General features: G+C 49.1%; 2 protein-coding genes and 1 long non-coding RNA gene across 3 annotated transcripts in view; all 3 read right to left on the reverse strand.

Annotated features, from left to right (window-relative positions):
• LOC135818604 (uncharacterized) overlaps positions 1–21358 on the reverse strand; it is a 73120-nt gene that overhangs the window by 41797 nt on the left and 9965 nt on the right. The window lies entirely within an intron of this gene.
• Positions 3031–8250, reverse strand: LOC135818600 (uncharacterized). Its single transcript, XR_010553718.1, has 3 exons — positions 7705–8250; positions 7448–7613; positions 3031–6635 (listed from the first exon to the last, which is right to left on the reverse strand). It is a non-coding gene; the product is annotated as an uncharacterized LOC135818600 (long non-coding RNA).
• On the reverse strand, positions 9883–15921 carry LOC135818601 (uncharacterized). The gene is made up of 2 exons (XM_065331987.1): positions 15424–15921; positions 9883–14097 (listed from the first exon to the last, which is right to left on the reverse strand). The coding sequence occupies exon 2, from the start codon at positions 13398–13400 to the stop codon at positions 9915–9917; it is 3486 nt and encodes a 1161-aa protein (XP_065188059.1). The 5' UTR covers positions 13401–14097; positions 15424–15921; the 3' UTR covers positions 9883–9914.

Below are 21358 nucleotides of genomic sequence, written 5' to 3' on the forward strand. Positions count from 1 at the left end.
ACACACACACACATACACCCACATACACACACACACACACACACACACACACACACACACACACACACGATGCACAAAAAGATGCATGCACGCACACACGCACGCACACACACACACACACATGCACACAAATCGCACAAAAATGTTGGCCTTCTGGAAAGACAGGCAGTTCGTAGGCAGTACGGTCATTCTCGTATACAAATTCAACACACAAAGAAATGACCTGCATATAGAAAATAGAAAAGAAAAATGACCAAGGAACTACAAGTTACGCTATGATATCCACTAACACCACCATTAACCCAGGCCCACGTGTAAACACCCAGGTCTCCGGGCATACCTCTGCATATGCACATGCGCAAGCGCATGCGCACGCACACACACACACACACATTCATGTACACAAACATAATTGCAGACACTCCAACGCCCCGTCTGTGCGTACAATGACGTACTCACGCACACACTCACAAGCAATCAGCACATGGGAGTTGGAGTTGCCATGACTTCATTTTGATTACTTCAGCAAAGTGATGATAGACCAGTTCCAAGAAAGCAAACGATAATATTTGCGTCATATCATCACATTCGGTCGTCATTAGCATCCCCCCACCTCACAACAGAGCAACCGAGTTTTGCATTAAGCTGGGAGTGCCGATTCGAGCAACTGGTATAATGGCTCGCAGCTGAGCCAGCAAATGACTCCGCTTGGAGCAGGCGAATGACTCCGCATGGAGCCGGCAAATGACTCCGCATGGAGCCGGCAAATGACTCCGCATGGAGCCGGCAAATGACTCCGCATGGAGCAGGCGAATGACTCCGCATGGAGCCGGCAAATGACTCCGCATGGAGCCGGCGAATGACTCCGCATGGAGCCGGCGAATGACTCCGCATGGAGCCGGCAATTGACTCCGCATGGAGCCAGCGAATGACTCCGCATGGAGCCGCCGAATTACTCCGCATGGAGCTGCCAATTACTCCGCATGGAGCCGCCGAATGACTCCGCATGGAGCCGCCAATGCCTCCGCATGGAGCCGCCAATGACTCTGAATAGAGCCGCCAAATGCTAGATATATAGAGATGCATAACCAGTTGAGAGCATATATTCTCATGGACTATACAGATACCGTCATGTGTGCGCCAGAAACATGAGTTGAGCTAGTGGGTGGGAGGGTGGGAAGGAAATTGTTTCGGGAACACCTGTTCCGCAAGTTGCACGCTCGAAAGTCCAAACAGCAATGACATGAAAGAGACATTGTACAGGATATTGAAGGGTGCGTGCCCACGTGACTCGCGCATGCGTGCAGGTTGGGCCAGCTCGCTGGGCTGGCTGCTTACTCGCGTTAGCATGCTAACGCTCATTTAGCATCCCCCCACCTCACAACAGAGCAACCGAGTTTTGCATTAAGCTGGGAGTGCCGATTCGAGCAACTGGTATAATGGCTCGCAGCTGAGCCAGCAAATGACTCCGCTTGGAGCAGGCGAATGACTCCGCATGGAGCCGGCAAATGACTCCGCATGGAGCCGGCAAATGACTCCGCATGGAGCCGGCAAATGACTCCGCATGGAGCAGGCGAATGACTCCGCATGGAGCCGGCAAATGACTCCGCATGGAGCCGGCGAATGACTCCGCATGGAGCCGGCGAATGACTCCGCATGGAGGCGGCAATTGACTCCGCATGGAGCCAGCGAATGACTCCGCATGGAGCCGCCGAATTACTCCGCATGGAGCTGCCAATTACTCCGCATGGAGCCGCCGAATGACTCCGCATGGAGCCGCCAATGCCTCCGCATGGAGCCGCCAATGACTCTGAATAGAGCCGCCAAATGCTAGATATATAGAGATGCATAACCAGTTGAGAGCATATATTCCATAAATCGGCACTCCCAGAGCGGATCACAAAGTGCAGCTACCTGTGATATTTGTAAGCAGTGCAAGCTCGGTAACGATTGACTAACAGGAACTCGATATCATGGGCTGAGGCCATTGCCACAGCCACCCATGCTTTGGCTGCTGGTGGCCTCTGAATGTTACTCGGGCAGACATGGCTTTCCACCTTCCCGCCTCTCTGAATATCGAGTCCGGCAGCTGATTCGAAACGAGTGGCCGGTGTATGACGCCAGGCCATAGCCACAACTGATGAGCAAGATTTTCGCAGTTGCTGCAAAGCCGATCGATTGGCATCTGCTGCTGGTGCCGCTAGCTTTTCCAGGTGCTGCCACAATTGCAAACCACTCTTCGCGATTGGCTGGTCTGCTTGATTGACTGTCCATTGCCCTATCCCCGGTTGCAATTGTTTGCGCACCAGCCAAGTGCACCACTTGCATCAGTGAATAGCAGCAAGTTGGGGGACGGCGTCCACTTAGGGTGTAGGAAGAAGGACCGGCCGTTCTACTATTCCAGGAGCTAAGGCCATCAGCGAAGGTATTTGAGGCACTCTTCGGAGAGCTTGATCAGGTAATACGGCTGCCGGTACCAGTTGGCAAGTGACCACAATCTGCAATGTGCGTCCTGGGACTATCACTCTTGTAGCAAACGAGAGCTTTCCCAAAAGATACTCGAGTTGACATTGGGTAGTTGAAGCTGTGTTGAGAGTGGCCCGTAGGAGGTCGTGAAGCTTGGCAAGTTCGTCCATCGGCAGACTGATGTGAGCGCGCGGGTGTCCAGGATGACGCCGATAAACGTCAGGACGTGGGCTGGACCCTCCACTTTTGCTGACGCCAGAGAAACACCGAGGTATGTAAACGCACGGCGCCGAGTAGCGAGTTGCTGGCGAGCTAACACAGGTCCAGAGCATACATCGAGGAAGCACTTTTGCTGACGCCAGAGAAACACCGAGGTATGTAAACGCACGGCGCCGAGTAGCGAGTTGCTGGCGAGCTAACACAAGTCCAGAGCATGCATGGAGACAGAAACGTTAGTCGAGGTATTTCCCGTAATGGGAAGATGCCAGTAACGTCAGGAATTGAGCTGGACCCTCCACTTTTGCTGGGGCCAGAGAAACACCGAGGTATGTAAACGCTCGGAGCAGAATAGCGAGTTGCTGGCGAGGTAACACAAGTCCAGAGCATGCATTGAGGAAGTAACATTAATTGAGGTATTCCCCGTAATGCAACAGGCGTGGGAGTGCGAACTGCCCGCACACAATCCATTCACTGGCGGATGCGACAGAGTTCCATATAGCTGGCCTGGAGCGTAGTACAGTCTGAAGGGCAGGACGCTCTCATAACAGTATTGATCCTGCCAGCGGTTCAACAAGGGCCACTCCTCCGGGCAGACGGGAATTCGGCAGAATGCACTTTTAACATTGAGCTTAGCAAGATACAGCGGGGCGAGCAATTGTCTAATCATGTTTGCAGCATTGTCATCTTGACATTGTGGAGAGACACGGTCTGCTGGAATGTAATCGTTGACACTTCGACCCTCCAGGCTTTACAAAGGGTGTGTCGTGTGTAACTTCCCGTTCGTCTAGGAACCGCATCTACGCCGGAACAGCACAGAGGCGAGAAAGGGGGTGAAGAACACGGGCCAGCTGTTTCAAGCCTGCTGCAAGAAACGGATCAGCCAGCTGTTTCAAGCCTGCTGCAAGAAACGGATCGTTGCGCAGAAATATAATCTGGGTTAGCATGTGACCGTGTTAAATTCAATGGATCCCAGTTAGTTGAGTGGTTGCCGATGAAACCTACCACAACCCCACAATTACGACCATGTGCAACATACCTCCGGAGCATAGGATCAGGATGTGAGTCCAGTAATTTTGAGAAGTGAGAAACTGAGTGCTTACACAGTTACTGATGAGGCCTTACACTTTGCCCTGGGATGCTCCTGTCGGCACTGGAGGTAGCACTGCCTGAGCTGACGCGTGCAAGCGCCGTACTCGTAGTAGCGGCATACGGTTGCGGTACGGGATGCGGATCTGTACTGGTGAGTAGGACGAAATGCGCACGGAAATGCTGGCGAGTGCACTGAGCTGCACTGCTGGCAGGCGGGTCGTGCTGTTCCAGTACACCGCGAGGCGCAGTTGCCACAAGTTGATATTGATAACCTGGCTTTGGAGATTTATTTTATTTTCCATTGCTATCAGGTTCGGCTTAATTCCCTCTGTGCTGCGCTGATGAGTCCACAAAGGACGAAACAGTTGTCCGCAGATTGAGTATTGATAACGTCCAGTTTCTAGGTGGCAAAAGCTGGCGATTGGCCGCGACGATCGTGGCCAAATACGTCCACAGGCACTCGTGAAACGCGGTGAGGAACAGTGGAACACAGACCATTCATGAACACTGTCCAGGTCTCAACTCAAGTGCTACCGTCATGCAGCCTACGAAGCGCAGTTCTGGGTTCGGATTCAAATAAATGCTAGTGCGCCAGAAGAGCAACATATGAGGGGCTACGGAGTTGGAACGTCGCCGGAGCTGGACTGACTGCAACTGTATCGGGCAGCAGGAAATCGAAGTCCACGAACTCGCCTCTCTGGACGCGATCGAGAAGGGCCCGTATAGGACAGTCAGGTTCACCTGCTGTTGGTGCTGCATGCGCATATGGCGGTCGTCACTGCACCGGGCTCCCAGTAGGGTCCGGCCTGCTGGCGGCGAGCGGCGATACGGATCCAAGTAGAGCGAGGAGAAGCTGGGTGGCGTTGGTGACGGCAGTGGACAACTCCCGTTGTTACTTCCAACAGAAAATCAAAGTCCACGAACTCGCCTCTCTGGATACGAATTACGATCGTCAGGCTCGCGCCTGCTGTTGCAGTGGTGGTGCTGCGTGGCGGCCGTCGCTGCGTTCGCAGTAGGCGAGCGGCGGAGCCAGGTAGAGCGAGGCGATCCGGAGAGGCTGGACGCCGGTTGGTGACGACGACATTGTTTCAAGGCACAAAGTGACAAACAAGGGTCGCTGAGATCGCGTGGAGGTACTTCATTTCAGGAAACCTGATGATGGCGCAAGCTAAAAAACCACAGTCGACGTTCCACTGTAGACGACGACATTGTTTCAGGCACCAACAGGCACCAACAGGCGTCAATGAAGTCTGAATTGAAACGCAGAGATACGAGAATGCAAGCTTGAAAGTCTAACGAAAGGAAAAAAGGAAATTGTTTCGGGAACACCTGTTCCGCAAGTTGCACGCTCGAAAGTCCAAACAGCAATGACATGAAAGAGACATGGGGCTGTTAAGTGTGACGTCACGGCTCCTTCGATACGCATAGCAACGGAGAGCACTGGGGACAAACAAAAGTCGCGTCCTCTGGATGGAACCAGATGTCAAGGGCAACAGCATCTAAATGACTGGAGAGACAGTTGTTTTTCTTTGCTTTTTCTTCAAGCGATTGTTGTCGCTCTTTACTCCTTGTTCTTTCCTCTACAAAAATCCTGTAGTCGTCGAGTGCCTTCATGATGGCTGTGAAATTGGCTGCCCACAGTAAAACTCCGTGTTTGAGAGTGCTTTGAAGATGTTTCGCGTCCTGATGGATCAAAGTATGAGCGCTCCTTGTGGATTCGATTATATATAGGTGAGTTGTTCAAGAAATCAGTGTCTTCTTTCTGTCTCTGCCCTCACGCTGGCACAATATCAGCCTCTATATCCATGACAGCTCGTACCTCCCGTAAACTGCATGACTTAGATATATTTTCGCCCTCCGTGGTGATGGAAGACCCATGGAAGAATTTATTATGTTCAGAATGATGTCCTAAGAATATAAAATAAAATAATTCTAGGGAATTGTCATAGGGTATTTTTGGAAGGATGGAGACAGAGAGAGAGAGAGAGAGAGAGAGAGCACTGTTTGAAGTGTTTGTCTCACTGTAATTACTCCAGATTATTGAATGTTGTATGATCTACTTCAAAAAGAAGTACTCTATATTTTGAATTTTATTTTCCATGTTTTTTCCTGATTTGCGGGATCTCTTCTTTTGCTGTTTGCGTGTTTACAGGAAGTGGCTGTCTGGTGTAACTGCACCAGATCCTGGGGAAATTAAGTCAGATGCAGAGGCAGGGTCGTCCAGTGATGCAACACTGCCGTTCTGTGTGCAACGTTACCGCTAATACCCCCGGCGAAAACACAAAAAAGACAAACACGTGAAAAGACTACAGTATTGACCGTTCTGCTAATAAATGCAGGACTGCTCCGACAGTCGATAATCGAAACACAGAGCACCAGCATGATGTTTTCATATTGGGAACCACACAACAGCTCAATTCTCAAGCCCAAAAATTGATGAATACAAATACAGAGCGACGCAACAAGAGGTCATCCGGTAACCAAACAAACCTGGGTCTAATGCACTGAATAGTCCTGAAATACGCAGGCCAGACAAAGCAGTGCAAGCACATAATGTTACAAGGTACATGCATTGCAGAACAAAGTGTAACCAAAAATACACAGGGTTATAGCTGCACATTTGTGCATGTGCTCGCTCAGCCCAAGAACACACGATCATGATGATAGAAACAATCCGGGGGAAACACGCTAACACCGAAGTAAGCGTCAACACGTAAATAGTGCAGCTCTGAAAAAATTACATTGACATGAACATTGGTGTGTCGAGTAGTATCAGGCTTGAATAATCATCCAACCAAGACTTCATCAGGTCCCAGACGCTGAGATCGCACGCCGAATGTGAAGTGCATCTAGCCTTGAACCTGTCGCACAAGGCACACATATATGGCAAAATGACATCCACTCTGATTATTTCCAGAGGCCAATCATGACAGAACACAGAAATGAAACCACGGGCTCAACAAAGTAAACGCAAAGGAAGTTAGTCAAAATAATCCATGCAGTGCTCTTTTAATTGCAGCGCTGATTGCAGTGTTGCGTCATAGCCCGATACCCGCTGAGCACAGACACAACTCCATTCGTCAGGGGCAAGACATACTCTTTTGGAATAAAGTCATAAAGTACAGCGTTCCAATGACATTACGGACACCTCGTGTAAATGCATGGTCTGTTCATCTGGCCGACTCGGCCACGCATGAGAGTGTGTGCATGTACATGCGCGCGCTTGCGCGCGCGCGCACACACACACCATGTATTCGGTGCGTATGGTGTACCAGTTGTGGGACAATGAAGATGGAATCATTATCATGATGTTACATGTACACAAGAGTACATAACCCCCCAGAGTGTGCAACGCCTGATCCAGCTCTGCATAGGGTCTTGGTCGAGCGGAATCGGATCTTTGCGTCATAATATCGTACACATCTGAGGGGAACCCGGGTACTCTTGGATCAAAAACAATGGTGCCCTGCCTCGAGACCGGCCTTGCGCTGGTGTGGAGTGTACGCATGACATCAGAAGATCCGATTCCGCTCGACCAAGACCCTATGCAGAGCTGGATCGGCGTTGCACACTCTGGGGGTTATGTACTCTTGATGTACATCTACAGTGTATGTTTGAGTGTAAAGTAAATTTTATTTTATTGGACATTTCTTCGACACAACTAATTACTTACTTCACATGTTCGCATTTCTCATAATCGATCCACCTGCACTCCGTATCAGTCGAGGAGAAATTCTCCCAGATATACACTAGTCACCACAGCCATGTGATGACATTGGGATGGGCCCCAAGCAGTTCACGATTGCACTCTCTAGTTACAATAAATTTGGCCAGATTATCTGTGAAGACAAAATGCAATGCATAGCGCCAATCGATGGATGAAGAGAGAGTTTGTAATACCCATATCTTTCCACTTGTTCAGGAGCTTACCTTTTGGAGTTCACATCGTTTACACGATCTCTCATGCTGTCTTGCACCTTGGTTTTGTTGACCATGGATACGCCAACCCAGAAAACATTCTACAGGAGCTACTAATGCAGAGCGTTTTTCACGCTCGATCTCGGCGATCTACCTTGTCACGCCAATAAAATCCTCCATGACACTGGCTACAGTCACAAGAGACGTCTCAGTAAGGTAATGAGCACGACAACATCGTCGAGATCAAGGACAAAGAGAAAACAAAACACTCACTGAAAACAGCAAAGAAGAAACGAAGAAATGTACACGATTCCTATATGTTGCCACTGACAACTGGGTCGGTGGGGACGACGCTACTTTTGTTTGTCCCCAGTGGGATCGTTGCTATGCGTATCGAAGGAACTGTGACGTCATCACTTAACAGCCCCATTGTACAGGATATTGAAGGGCGCGTGCCCACGTGACTCGCGCATGCGTGCAGGTTGGGCCAGCTCGCTGGGCTGGCTGCTAACTCGCGTTAGCATGCTAACGCTCATGTAATTCGCACTGCCCACCGGGGGCAGACGCACGAATGGCCCACCACCACATATTGTATGTGTGTGGTGTGACGCCTCATGCCAGGCAGTTGTGTGAGTTCTTGGCGTCGGTGGTCGTTTGTTTGCCCTCAATGGGCAGTATGAGGTCCGCCCTAGCGGGCAGTATGCATTTGCCCTTGGTGGGCAGGTTGTCGGCCTCGGTGGCTGTTCGTTTGCTCAATAGGCAGTATGATTGAGCCCTCGGTGGGCAGTATATAATCGGCCCACGGTGGGCAGCATTCTTTGACCCTCGGTGGGTACAACGCTTTATCCTTTGGCGGGAAGTTTGCTGTAGCCCTCGGGGGCAGGCTATTGGCCTTGACGGCCGTTGTGCACCCTCGGTTGAGCGGTATGCTTTAGCCTTCAGTAGGCAGGTTTCTGGCCTCGGCGGCCGTTCGTGCGCCCTCGGTTCGGCTATACGCTTATTCTTGCGGTCGGGCTATAATCATGCGCTCTCGGTCGGGCTATAACCATGCGCTCTCGATCGGGCTATAATCATGCGCCCTCGGTTGGGCTATACGCTTCTTCGCGCCCTCAGTTGGGCTGTATGCTTTAACCTTCGATACGTAAGCTGTTGGCCCGGGCGGCCGTTCATGCGTCCGCAGCGGGCAGGATTCTGGCCATGTCGGCCATTTGTGCGCCCTCGATGGGCAGTATGCTAACGGTCCACGGCGGGCAGGATTACTTAGCCCTCAGTGGCTTGGCTGTTGACCTCTCTAGCCGCTCGTGTCACCGGCCCACGGTGGGCAGCTGCAGGCTAGCCCTCGGTGGCCAAGAACTCACACAACTGCCTGGCATGAGGCGTCACACCACACACATACAATATGATGGTGGGCCGTTCGTGCGTCTGCCCCCGGTGGGCAGTGTGAATTACTGACGACCGATTTTGATGATATGACGCAAATATTATCGTTTGCTTTCTTGGAACTGGTCTATCATCACATACTATTATAATTATTAATTTTTTTTAATCAAAATGAAGTCATGGCAACCCCAAACCTATGTGTTGATTGCTTGTGAGTGTGTGCGTGAGTACGTCATTGTACGCACAGACGGGACGTAGGAGGGTCTGCAATTATGTTTATGCACATGAATGTTTGTGTGTGTGTGTGTGTGTGTGTGTGTGTGTGTGTGCGTGTGTGTGTGTGTGTGTGTGTGTGTGTGTGTGTGCGTGTGCATGCCATTGCGCCTGTGCGTATGCAGAGGTATGCCCGCAGACCTGCGTGTGTACCCGTGGGCCTGGTTTAAAAGCTAAAACTGCATTTTGACACATCAAGAAATCAACTGCAAAGGAACGCTCCTTCACATGCCGACAATTCAAGAGCTTGAAGAAGACACGTCTTCCGATATGACACCATAACACTAACAGGATGTCTGTAAAATTTTGCCAGCTTGTAAATCGTGCAGGGACAGTAACGACCAGCTGAGGTGGACGGCGTTTTGCTGCAGACTTTATGGTACTGGTGAAGTACACACATCTGTAGATTGAGAGTCTGGCTAGGGTGACTAGTGTAGTGTCTGTCTGATCATCATTATTCATCAACAAACAGGTGTACCCGTATTTCATACACTGATCAACACTGTACATCTACTACTGTACAACACATACCTGGGAATATGCTGATGTTGTGCAACGTCTTCCTGCAATCAATCCGAGATGAACTCCAGGACAGTAGAGATGTTATACCGTAGCATGGAATTGTACAATGGAGGTCGAAGCTTGTCCATAGAGCATGGGTTCCTGTACAAGTGTACACCCTCCATCCTCATGATGCCTGATGACTGCAGCATAGCTTGAATGCCATCATCGGTGATCTTGCCGTACTCGAGGCTGATCAATCTCAAGCTTGTGTTCTTCCTCATCATATCCACCAGGGCATGCACTGTGGCATCACCAATCTTCTCGCTCTCCATATCCATCCATTCAATACGTGTATTGTGATGGAGAGAGTGTAGGATACTTGTACCTACTTCATCACTCATACCCGTCTTGGCAAATGAAATGAAGCGCAGCTGGTGGAATCCGGAGAGAAGCTGGCATAGCAGTCTGCAATCAGCATGACTGGGCTGTATATCATGAAACACTGGGTTGTCCTCCAGATTCAATGCACTGACATGTGACTGTGGTGATGTCACTGCTTGTAGCACACTCACAACACCAGATAGCTGTATCCTATTGCTGCCCAGACGAAGGTATTTCAGCACTGTGTTGTCTGCAAGGCCAGATGTTGCCAGAGCAGTTGCTCCAGCATCGGTGATGTTACACAGTGCTATGTCCAGTTGGTCTAGGTCAGTGTTGGTTGCAAGGTGCTGACCAAGTGATGACATCATGGAGTCATCAACCTGACCAAGTAGGCGACCACCATGTACACTGACTAGATAATCAATTGACTGAGTCTGTACTGAAGTACCAGTAGCATAGCGGCTGCCAATGTCGATTACGTCACCACCACATTGATTAGACGTAGCCACTTCCTGTAGAAGACGGATTGTTACACCAGTGCCGTTCAGATAAACCCTGCATGGTGGTAATGTTGTGCTGACACTCCCAGTGTGCTCACGACTGCGACGAGCTTGCAGAAAGGCAACCGCACTAGCAGCTAGCTCATCAGTCAGTCTGTTGTTGTGAAAGAAGAGATGCTGTATGGTATCATGAGAATGGAGACTGGATAGTACACATGACACGTCACTGTTGGAGATTGAGTTCATATCCAGCCATAGATTGTAAAGGTGTGGTAACTGTGTGACCAGTGTTGCCAGGTCAGATCCACATCCACTATTCAGGCTGCACCTTGCCAGTGATAGTTTCATGATATGATTACATGGAGCCAAGTTGCTCACAAATGCTGCCAGACCATCATTGCCAAGTACTGTATAGTGTGCATTCAGGTGCGTTAGACTTGGATGTTTTACACATCCAGCAAGTGCTGCTCCATCTGCAGATCCACTGGTCAACTTTGTGTTGCTAATGTCAAGAACCTGGAGGGTACGCCGTGTTGATCTAGACAGTGTGCTTGATATGCTTGCCAATGGTGCTGCAGTGAGATTGGCACCACACAAAGTCACCTTGACGCATTTATCCAGTTGGTCAGACAGCAAAATGACACTGTCACCTGACAGATTACAATGGCTGAGATCCAGAGACTTTACATGGTCCACAAGCTCCAAAACCGTATGTAAGGCCATCACATCAACAACTTCAAGGTGGATTCCCCTAACATCAATTCCATCACCTGCCAGGAGATTACCTGACATAGCATAGCAGCGATGGATGATTGCGTCTACATCCTGATTGGGGTTTCCATTGCGGTTATGTTGGAGTGAAATGTGGCTTTCCATCAAACATCTCATCATGAACAGAAGCATCTTCTTCTTGCTCTTGAAAGAGTAATCACTGATGCTGTTTTCAGACTTCAGAGCCAACAAAGATGAATGTAGAAGGTCTGGCTTCAGTGCTCCAAAGACAAATTGCCAAAAGACAAGTGTGTTCAAGTCTGTGCCGACAGTGTTGATGCAGCTGCGGATGATATCTACGCATGAGTCAGAAGAAATGATGCATCTCGATGCACACCACTCCTGCAGTGTCAAGTGAGTCAAGGACACAGTCTGCGTGGAACCGACCGCCGACGGATGCACACCAGGGTTGAGCAGTAAGCCGAGATCTTGACAAATGGACTGGTGGAGGGTTGACAGCGTGGATGTAAAAGTAGCCATGCCCCTTTGATATGTTGCAAGACACATCGTGTAGAGATTGTGCAATGCCTTGACTAGCTCCACAGCATGGTGATCACACTCCTCATCATTGTTGCTTGTCTCCTTCACATAGCGCTCCAAATGATGTTCTATTACCACGGGGATACTGGCAAGATCACCACAACTGAAGTGCCGGCCACCACTGCAGTGACTGATGACGTCATGTGCAAGCCGTACTTGACCAAACTTCCCTTCTCGCCGCTTTTCCAGCTTTGCGACTGAGGAGCGTAAGTAGTGGTCATAGAAAAGTGTCACACTGGAGGGTAGAGAGTTGTTGATGGGATATTGCTGAACGAGCAGAGCACATAGGAGTGGAGATTGTTGAATGGCTTCCTTCAGCAGACAGTTGTTCCATTGGGAAAGCTCTTCCATACACTTCTTGGCAACCTCCTCTCCGAGCTGTCGTGAGCAGTACGCAAAGAGCTGGTCTGCCGAGAAGCCGAGGAGTCGGAAACGTAAACGGAAATGCTGTATGTGCTGATACGCCTTATCACACGGTCGGCTAGTTGCAATTACAATAGCATCAGGTAGTAGTGAATAGTTACTGCTGCTGCTCCTCAATATTACAGCTTGGGCTGCTGATCCTTTGCCAAACCCACCACTGCCAAGTTCGTCGATGCCATCCATAACAATCAATACCTGGTCGGAATGCTCAGAGAGGTAATTGAGCAGTATATACTGCTCCTGTGTACTGATGCGCAACTGGTCCAAACCAAGAAATACACACCAATCAGTTGACTGCATACGTTTCAAATCACGGCATGGCACGTAGAAAATGAATTCAATCTTTGCCAGATTCCCAGTCGTTGTCTCCATGATGTCGGCAATGACTCGTTTGCTCAGTGTTGTCTTTCCCTGCCCAGCGTTGCCAATTACAATGCAACTTTCCAGAATGTCTGTGTCAACTGTGTCATCACCACCACCAACACCAACACCACTTTTGCCACTGCTTGTTACACCTTCATAATAATGGGGATCAGACAAGAGCTGCTTAGCGCTGGACAGAACAAACTGCCTTCCTCCTTCCACTTTGTCACTCTTATCTTGTCTAGCTCCTGGGATAGCAACGCCTGGTGTACGGTCAGATATTGGCTGTCTTCCAGTGACACGGCGAGTTGCAGCTTGTTGCGCACGATACGTCAGCTGCAGAGCATCTTTCTCCGTCAGAGCCTGCATGGGCACGAAGCAATCCTTGACATCGCCGGACAAGCAAGTTAGATCTGAATGATCAGCGGTGGTCTTGCACAGATGTGTATTCACTCTGTGTAGATGTTGTTTAAGACGTTGAATGTGCCCACCATTGTCTGCTCCATCATCATTCACTAACAGTATATTACATGTCACTGTGCCATCGTTAGCTGTGTTGCTGCCTGCACGCATAGTAGCAACATCAACTGTGGTGAAACACAGGACAGGAAAGAGGAAAAAGAACAAATTGTTTGATGGTATATCATTGTACAGATGTACTGTGATGATATGTTGACAAGTATATTCCTAAATGTAGATAGTGTGTGAGTGTTTGTGTATGTGTGTGTGTGTGTGTGTGTGTGTGTGTGTGTGTGTGTGTGTGTGTGTGTGTGTGTGTGTGTGTGTGTGTGTGTGTGAACTACTGATTGTACCGTACATATACATACACACATGGTTAAAGCGGGATTCACAGAAGCTTTTTTGCAATGCGACACGCAATGCGACAGCTGCGAAACCGGGAAATCCTCAAATCGCAGCCATCTCGCAGCCCATTCAACTGCCGCAACTGGGTCATTGCAGAAGTTGAGCTTGGGTCAACTTTGGCGATGCGACAAGCGATTTGGCATACGATTTTGACCTTTTCTACAGCAAAGTTGTACAAAGGTTCAAGAGTTGCCTATAAATTTGTACAAGTTGTACCAAACTGCGCGATTACCATGGTGACGTACCCAACTGCATTGAACTTCGCGCCAAATCAGCAAGGCATCGTCGCATCGCTGACTTCTTTTGTGACTGGTATTTCGCGAGTTCGCATCGCACGCGTCCATCGCAGATCGAGTCGCATCGCGTATCGCATCGCAAAAAAGCTTCTGTGAATCTTGCTTAAGAACTGCACAGGAGGTGAAGTAGAAAAGAAACAAAACACATGAAAAATGTGGATTGCCGCTTCGTGTTGCTTTTCATTGGATAATGGTTTTAAAGTTTGTCAGTATGACTGGTTGACACTCCACAGCTGCATTTCACAAAGTCAACACACAATACACAGGGCAGGGCTTTTCGGCAAATGCAACTGTTCTCCATGTTCTGTGTGGAGCGTTGTCGTGCTCAGGCATGCACTGCCGAAAATGTAGCAAAGCTGCTAGATTCTGGTTTGGTGGGAGGTGCGAAATGCATCTAGGATTCTCGTTATAGATCAAGGTTGAAATTTTATCGTGAACGTCTTATTTTGTATTGTGTTTCGGCATGTGGGTCTGGGTGGGCGTCCGATCATGGTGAACCACGGTCTGCCTGGTGGGGGGGGGGCTGGAGGGGTGGAGGGATCATGCGCTTATTTGTATCGGTTTGCCTTTGTGGGTGTTGTGGTTTCTGGGTGTTGATGGTGGTCACATGTGCGTCACAGTAGGTGTCTGACGGTTTTGGTTTTTTGCTTTGCAAGCGGATGTACTAAATGTTTCCGGTGTTATTATGGTGTTATCCCTGTGGTTGTCAGGGTGGAGACCTGGGGCTATTCAGGGTAGCGCTGTGTGATTTTTTCTTTAATGTCTTTTTGCGTATTGGTAACCGATTTGTTTGTGTGGTATCTGGTGTCTTCACTGATTAATCGCTCCTGTTTCTGTAGACGTGTTCTTCCTTGCTATTATTCCATTCCTGTCTTCTTCACATTTTTGGGCTTCAATTTATTTGCTTTCATCCTCAGGAGAGGATGTCTTTTTTCGGTGGGGGATAGTGTTGTACATGCTGCTAAATCGTGGTACACGCTGCTGCGCTTTTGCAACAGGTGTACTCACATGCATTACAGCACACACTTCTCGCACTGGTCCCCATTGGGACAGCATTGTATCGCTGACCCGTGCACCTTTTGTGCTGATGAGCGCACCACTTTTGCCCTGATGAGTGCACCACTTTCCTGGATAATATTCACTTGTCAGTTGTCATACGTCAGTTGCCCAGACGTCTCCTTAGAGAAAGAACAAAGTATTCTCTCCAACTAAACAGCTGGCCTTCTGTTGTGTATCGCGGCCGCAAGAGGGGTATAGTTCACTTTTAGCTAGACGACTCTTTGGTGTAATGAGTTTAAATCTGCTGGTAAGGTACAAAACTTAAATTGCCCTTGGCAGAAGTTTGGTTGGTGGCAATGTATAAATTGGGCATGTTCAGACTGTTAATGATACATCCACAACCCTGAAACCCTCCCCATTCTACACATATCAATTACCTGTCTCGGAAGAGGATGTCTTGGCCGTTGGTCGCTGGTCAACGGGCAACAGGAGAAGCATTTCTTGGTACTTTTCATTGTACAATGGACCCAAGTCATGGATTGCATTGCAGAGTAGTTTATAAGCAAATGTGCCTCCAGGACGAATAAGACTGATGATGTGAGAATTATGCTTTTCCTTTCCTTCGTACTTCTCCAGACGCAGCAATGTCTCAATTTCCGTTATACTTATGAACACGCATTTGCCCTGCACAGCATGTCGAAACCTCGTTGTATCAATTTCACAGATCCAGGGTAGGATATTAGCAATGAACTTGGGATCACCAAATGGTTCATCTAAAGAATACGAAAAGACAAAAAACCAAATATACAGGAATGTCTAACTAATCGAAACAGCATTGACAGATAATCATTAGTAATTTTGAGACAGTATCCTGGACAACCAATCACCATGACAACTGGGTCATGTTTGGACACATCAACATCATGTAGCCTCCTGCACCCCCCCCCCCCCCCGCCCTTCCTTAGCACAGTCAAGCTCCACTGATGTGGAGCTACCTCCCCGTAAAACTGTACTTTAAGCAGGGAGAAGGTGTTTTCTTGCAGGTTTACATAGTGAACCATTTGATGGATTTCTTGTATACGGACGGCAGTCACAATCAGTCAAATGACAAGTCAAGTCGGCAGGAAAACAGCGGCTCAAAGGTTGTAAGCAACAAACATTCCATAATGGGTTTGGTTCTCTACAAGGTATCTGCTTTCTATAGCAAGTCTGTTGTCTATAGGAGTTTTGTTTCTTGTTTGTTCTTGTAATCACATGTAACCAAAGGCTTGTTGCTAAGATACTGCACATTCAATTATGGTGGACTGCTGGTCTGACTTACTGTTAGACATTTTGAAGTACTTTCAGGACGATGATAAACTGGTTATTGTAGCACGGTTCATACACTCTTCACTGCAGTCATGGTCTGTGTAGTTTTCTGCATACACACAGACACACACAGACACACACACACACAAACACACACAGACACACACACAGACAGATACACACACACACACACACACACACACACACACACACACACACACACACACACTATCCTTTGACCTTTGAGCTTTTGACGCCCATCGCAGGAGGCGATGATGGCAATGCTACAGCAGAAGCCATAGCAACTTGTGCTGGAATTGCACCATTCAACAGCTTGCAAGGCTGAAGAATTGACCGCCACTATTCAGCCTGGTCTACACCACACAGCTATGAAGGGGCTTTTCTGGCCAGTGACTCCCTACGTTTGGTCTTTTTCATATTTTTCTGCACACACATCACACCACATACTCTGGCATGCACTGGCTGTTGGTAACCACCCAGGAGAATGAAAGACAAGTCGGGAGGAGTCTGAGAAAGAGAAGAAAGACGCGTGCGACCATAATCGCCGGGAATCGAACCCGCAACCTCTCGATTGGAAATCACACACACACACACACACACACACACACACACACACACACACACACACACACACACACACACACACACACACACACACACACACACACACATACACACACACACACACACACCTCACCTCAGACATGCCCATCGCTAAAGCGACTATAGCGAACAGCTATGTAACATTGTTGGACATAGCAACTTGTACTGGGATTACACCATTCAACAGCTTGCAAGACTGATGAAATAATCGCCACTATAGTGCGTTTCAAAAGTCCGGACCGCTGGTTTCAAAAAACCGTTAGGCCAGCATCTATACCACATAAAATCTGTGATCACTTTGTGCATAAATTTTTCGAAATTGGGCGTCTGTTATCCAATCGCTTAGAAATTTACATGAGAAAAATTGCGTGAGCTGCCTGAGCAATATTTCAAAGAAATTTCTCAAAAAGCTCAAACCAAATTTGAATTATTCGAAAAAGCCTAGAGGTCTATACTTTTGAAACGCACTATAATTGACCGCCACTAATTTTTAGCCTGGTATCCACCACACAGCTGATTGAAATGTTGGTTTGCGTTGCGCAAACCGTAGTTAACCAGCACGCCACGGGCCGCGCCCCCCGCACGGGAATATTCCCGCTAGATGAATTTAGGTGACCTTACGCACTCCGCCGTGCCGCCGCAGCCGACTTGCGCAAGCACGCACTCTTGCGGAGTTCCGCATTCGAGTCGCATTCGCGTACGACATCCCGCACGAGCCACCCTTCGTCTGGCGGATGCATCCGTAGACGGCTCATCTACTGCTGGCTGGTGAATTTTTTGCCAGTTGTCTGTTTTGCTGTGAGAGCTCGCCACGCGATTTTGTTTCCCACCCTCCCACACCTACCGGACAGAGGGGAGACACGGGCTCGGCCGATGGGCACGAAATTCGCATGGTGCACATCCATCGGCTGCCGCAGACAATACATTTAATATACTTGTGGATACTACCGAGTACTTAGTGGTCATGCAGTTGCCATAGCAATGTACTGGTACACCCAGCCTTTATGATTGTTACATGACCCCATGGGTCATCTTTCAAACGCTCTTTCATAGCCGACACACGGCGTTATTTGTTCCTATCATACTATGTTTCAGATGGGCGGCCTTAGAAGGCCCAGTCCGATCATTTCACGCGAACTATGTTATACGTCATCATGATCACTATAATCATGTCGCGCTCACGTTCAATATAAGCTTGCGGCAGCCCAGTGGCTCATCTCTTCTGTAGTGTGAGGGTTAAGTGGCTTTTTCTGGCCAGGGAATCCCTATTTTTCATTATTATTATTTTTTACACACACAAGCCACACCACATACTCCGACATACACTGGCTGTTGGTAACCACCCAGGAGGATGAAAGAAGAGCTAGGAGAATGAGAAAGAGAAGAAAGATGTGTGCGACCATAATCTTCGGGAATTGAAACGGCAACCTCTCGATTGGAAATCGACTGCACATACCACTGCACCATATGGGACACACACACACACACACACACACACACACACACACACACACACACACACACACACACACACACACACACACTTGTACTTGTTGCTCACTGCCAAAACTGGTCACGTGGGTCTCCCCGGGAGAGGGGAGAGAGACTGAAAAGGAATCTTGGAAAGATGACTCAATTGGCCATTGAACCGCCCAACGGCCGACACCCCCTGAAATCCCCAAAACTCTGGGTGGACTTGAAAATGATCCCACTTATGGGCTCACCACACCTCAGTAAGTGGGTGAGGACAAGGTGCAGAAAAGGATTGACGGCATCAGGGTATCCGTCCCGGGATCCAACTGCAGTTACCCTTGCCCCCAGTGAAGGTAATACTTGCTACTAGTGTGGGTGGCTAAATCAGAGTGGATCTGATACAAGCTTCACTAACAGTTAGCACCATGATTACACAAGAGTTAATCTAGCCAGAAGTAGTCCATGGTTAACAGGTATACTTCAAATAGAAAGTGTATGAACCCTGAAACCAACAAAGGTGGTAGGTACAACATTACACCTTCAAGCAGCCGAGCCCGTTGGCAACAGACCCAATACTATCCTGCACAAGTTCCCAGGAATACAGAAGCTAGCAATGGTAGTCATGGCTCCGCAATACAACTCACCGCTATGGAGATGAAAGCAGCTGCTAGGCGTTGAACAGCTGGATTATGTGATTACCAGAAACTCAGCTTGACTAGTCATCCAGGTCACTCATACATTCAATAGTTGACAGTGCCTCATTCACTGCAGTGATCAGTTCCTTCCTTGCTACGATGTCGCAACCTTTACATCTGCCGGTACAGTGTGTAAGGTGCACACGTTTGTTGTGGTGTCTGAAAGAAGGAAATTTGAGAATAGAAGTCAGGTTTTAAAGTACTGATAATATTCAGAAGAGAATGTATCATGAATCATGGATGAGCAGCCTATGCTCATTCTTAGTCACTAACTACACTGTAATGGCTTTACATGTGTCTTCACTTAACACTCTACTATACTGATACAGGTTATCAACTTACACACAGTGTATAGTAGTAGACACGGGCGTATGCCAATGCTCCACTGCAACACCGATAACTAACTGCACAAGAGGTCGCCCTCCTGGCGAGCCTGAGCTCCTCGCAGCTCAATAGCAACAGCGAGCCGGAATCCACAAATTCCCATGGCACAGCTAGTGGGCAGGGGGCTGCAACACCGCCAATCCCGCCAGCTGACCAACGACTCAGACTCGGTGAGCTGAGCCCCGAGGACACAGAGCAGATCATATCTGCAGCGTACGAGGAAATCGCACACTTCCGGCCTAACCTGTTCTCCATCCCATCGGGTGCACATGGCAGGTCAGTGGTGGACTTGAGCGCTCGCTACCTCAACACGTTCTGAACAAACGCAGCGGGAGAAGGCATAGCCTTGAAGGCAATTATGGTCTGCCACAGTTTTCTACTGCAACAACCGGTCAACTGCTTGACACGCAAGGTGCATGTGGAATGTCTGAACCGACGAATGCAGCTGTGGAACGAGGGAAACATCGATGAACTTGTCCGGGAGGCACGTACCATCCAACGCCAACTAACCAAGGAACGTGGCGGGAAACGGGTCCAAAGTCCAGATGATGCGCGAAGTTTCGCTTCCCTCATCACAAATGGTGAACTGGGTGCAGATTTCCAGTCCCTGACAGCAACGCCTTTGGGTGGGCTGCTAAATCTGGACTCCCCCACTGATGGTAAAACCGTGAGGCAAACGCTGAAAGAGAAGCACCTGCCGGCGGAACCCATGCATGCAGATGCCCTCATCATCGGCCCCTGCCCCGAACTGCCGCACCCGGTGCTGTTCGAAGCTCTGAACAGAGACATCATTCGGGAATCGGTGCTACGGACAAATGGAGCAGCGGGCCCATCCGCCATGGGCTCTACCAGCTGGAAACGTTTGTGCATCTCGTTTGGAGCGTCCTCGGACCAGATTTGTGATAGCATCGCCGCCTGCGCTAAGCGCATCGCCACCGGAATCGTCAACTTAATCTCCCTCAAGCCATTCACAGCATGCCACTTGGTGCCTCTGGATAAGAAGTCCGGGCTGCGGCCAATTGGCATATGTGAAATCCTCAGAAGGATAGTAGGCAAAGCCATCCTCACCATCATCGGAGGGCAGATCCAACAGGCGGTCGGGTCGCTTCAGCTGTGTGGCGGCCAAGAATGTGGAGTGGAAGCAGCAATACACGCAATGCGGCACATGTGGAACGAGGAAGAGACCGAAGCAGTCCTCCTGGCAGACGCAAGCAATGCGTTCAACAGGCTGAACCGCAGTGTGTTCTTGCACAACATCCGTCACCTCTGTCCGGCCATCGCGGGTGCCGTCACCAACACCTACCGGCATCCCGCACGGTTGTTCGTCGATAGGGACTGTCTTCTTTCTGAGGAGGGCACCACCCAGGGAGACCCGATGGCAATGCCCATGCATGCCATTGAGCTCCTCCCACTCATGCAGAAGGCGGCAAGCAGCTCAGCCGACAAGAAGCAGGAGCCGTACTCTGCCACAATCTCGTACATCCGATGCAAGCTAAGCTAAGCCATCGGCACCGAGTATCCTCAGATGCAAACGACTCGGCCCGATTTGCGGTTACCATGAGCAGCATCGGTTAGGTTCTTTTGAGAGTCATTAAAATCGGTACTAGACTGTGTTCACAGCCATGGCATTTTCGAACTCCCTCCCGAGGCTTCGTATTAGACTGTTTTCACAGCCATTTTTGCTCTCTCGACTGTGTTCACAGCCATTTTTTTGCTCTTTTTCTTCCTGTACTGTTGAGGTTGCGCTTGTGTTTATTTATTTTCATGAAAAAAATTGACTTGAAGTGACTTGCAGAAGACGGGTACGACGAAATATTCGAATTACACGGAATGTTTGAATTATACCGTATTCGAATTAGAGGTAGTCCACCTGTAGGAACAACATACT

The sequence above is a fragment of the Sycon ciliatum genome, chromosome 5 (genome assembly GCF_964019385.1).
Source record: "Sycon ciliatum chromosome 5, ocSycCili1.1, whole genome shotgun sequence".
NCBI classification, from domain to species: Eukaryota; Metazoa; Porifera; class Calcarea; order Leucosolenida; family Sycettidae; genus Sycon; species Sycon ciliatum.

Excerpts from the sequence above, each read along its gene's own strand:
- LOC135818601 (XM_065331987.1), bottom strand. The coding sequence starts at position 13,400 with ATGCGTGCAGGCAGCAACACAGCTAACGATGGCACAGTGACATGTAAT.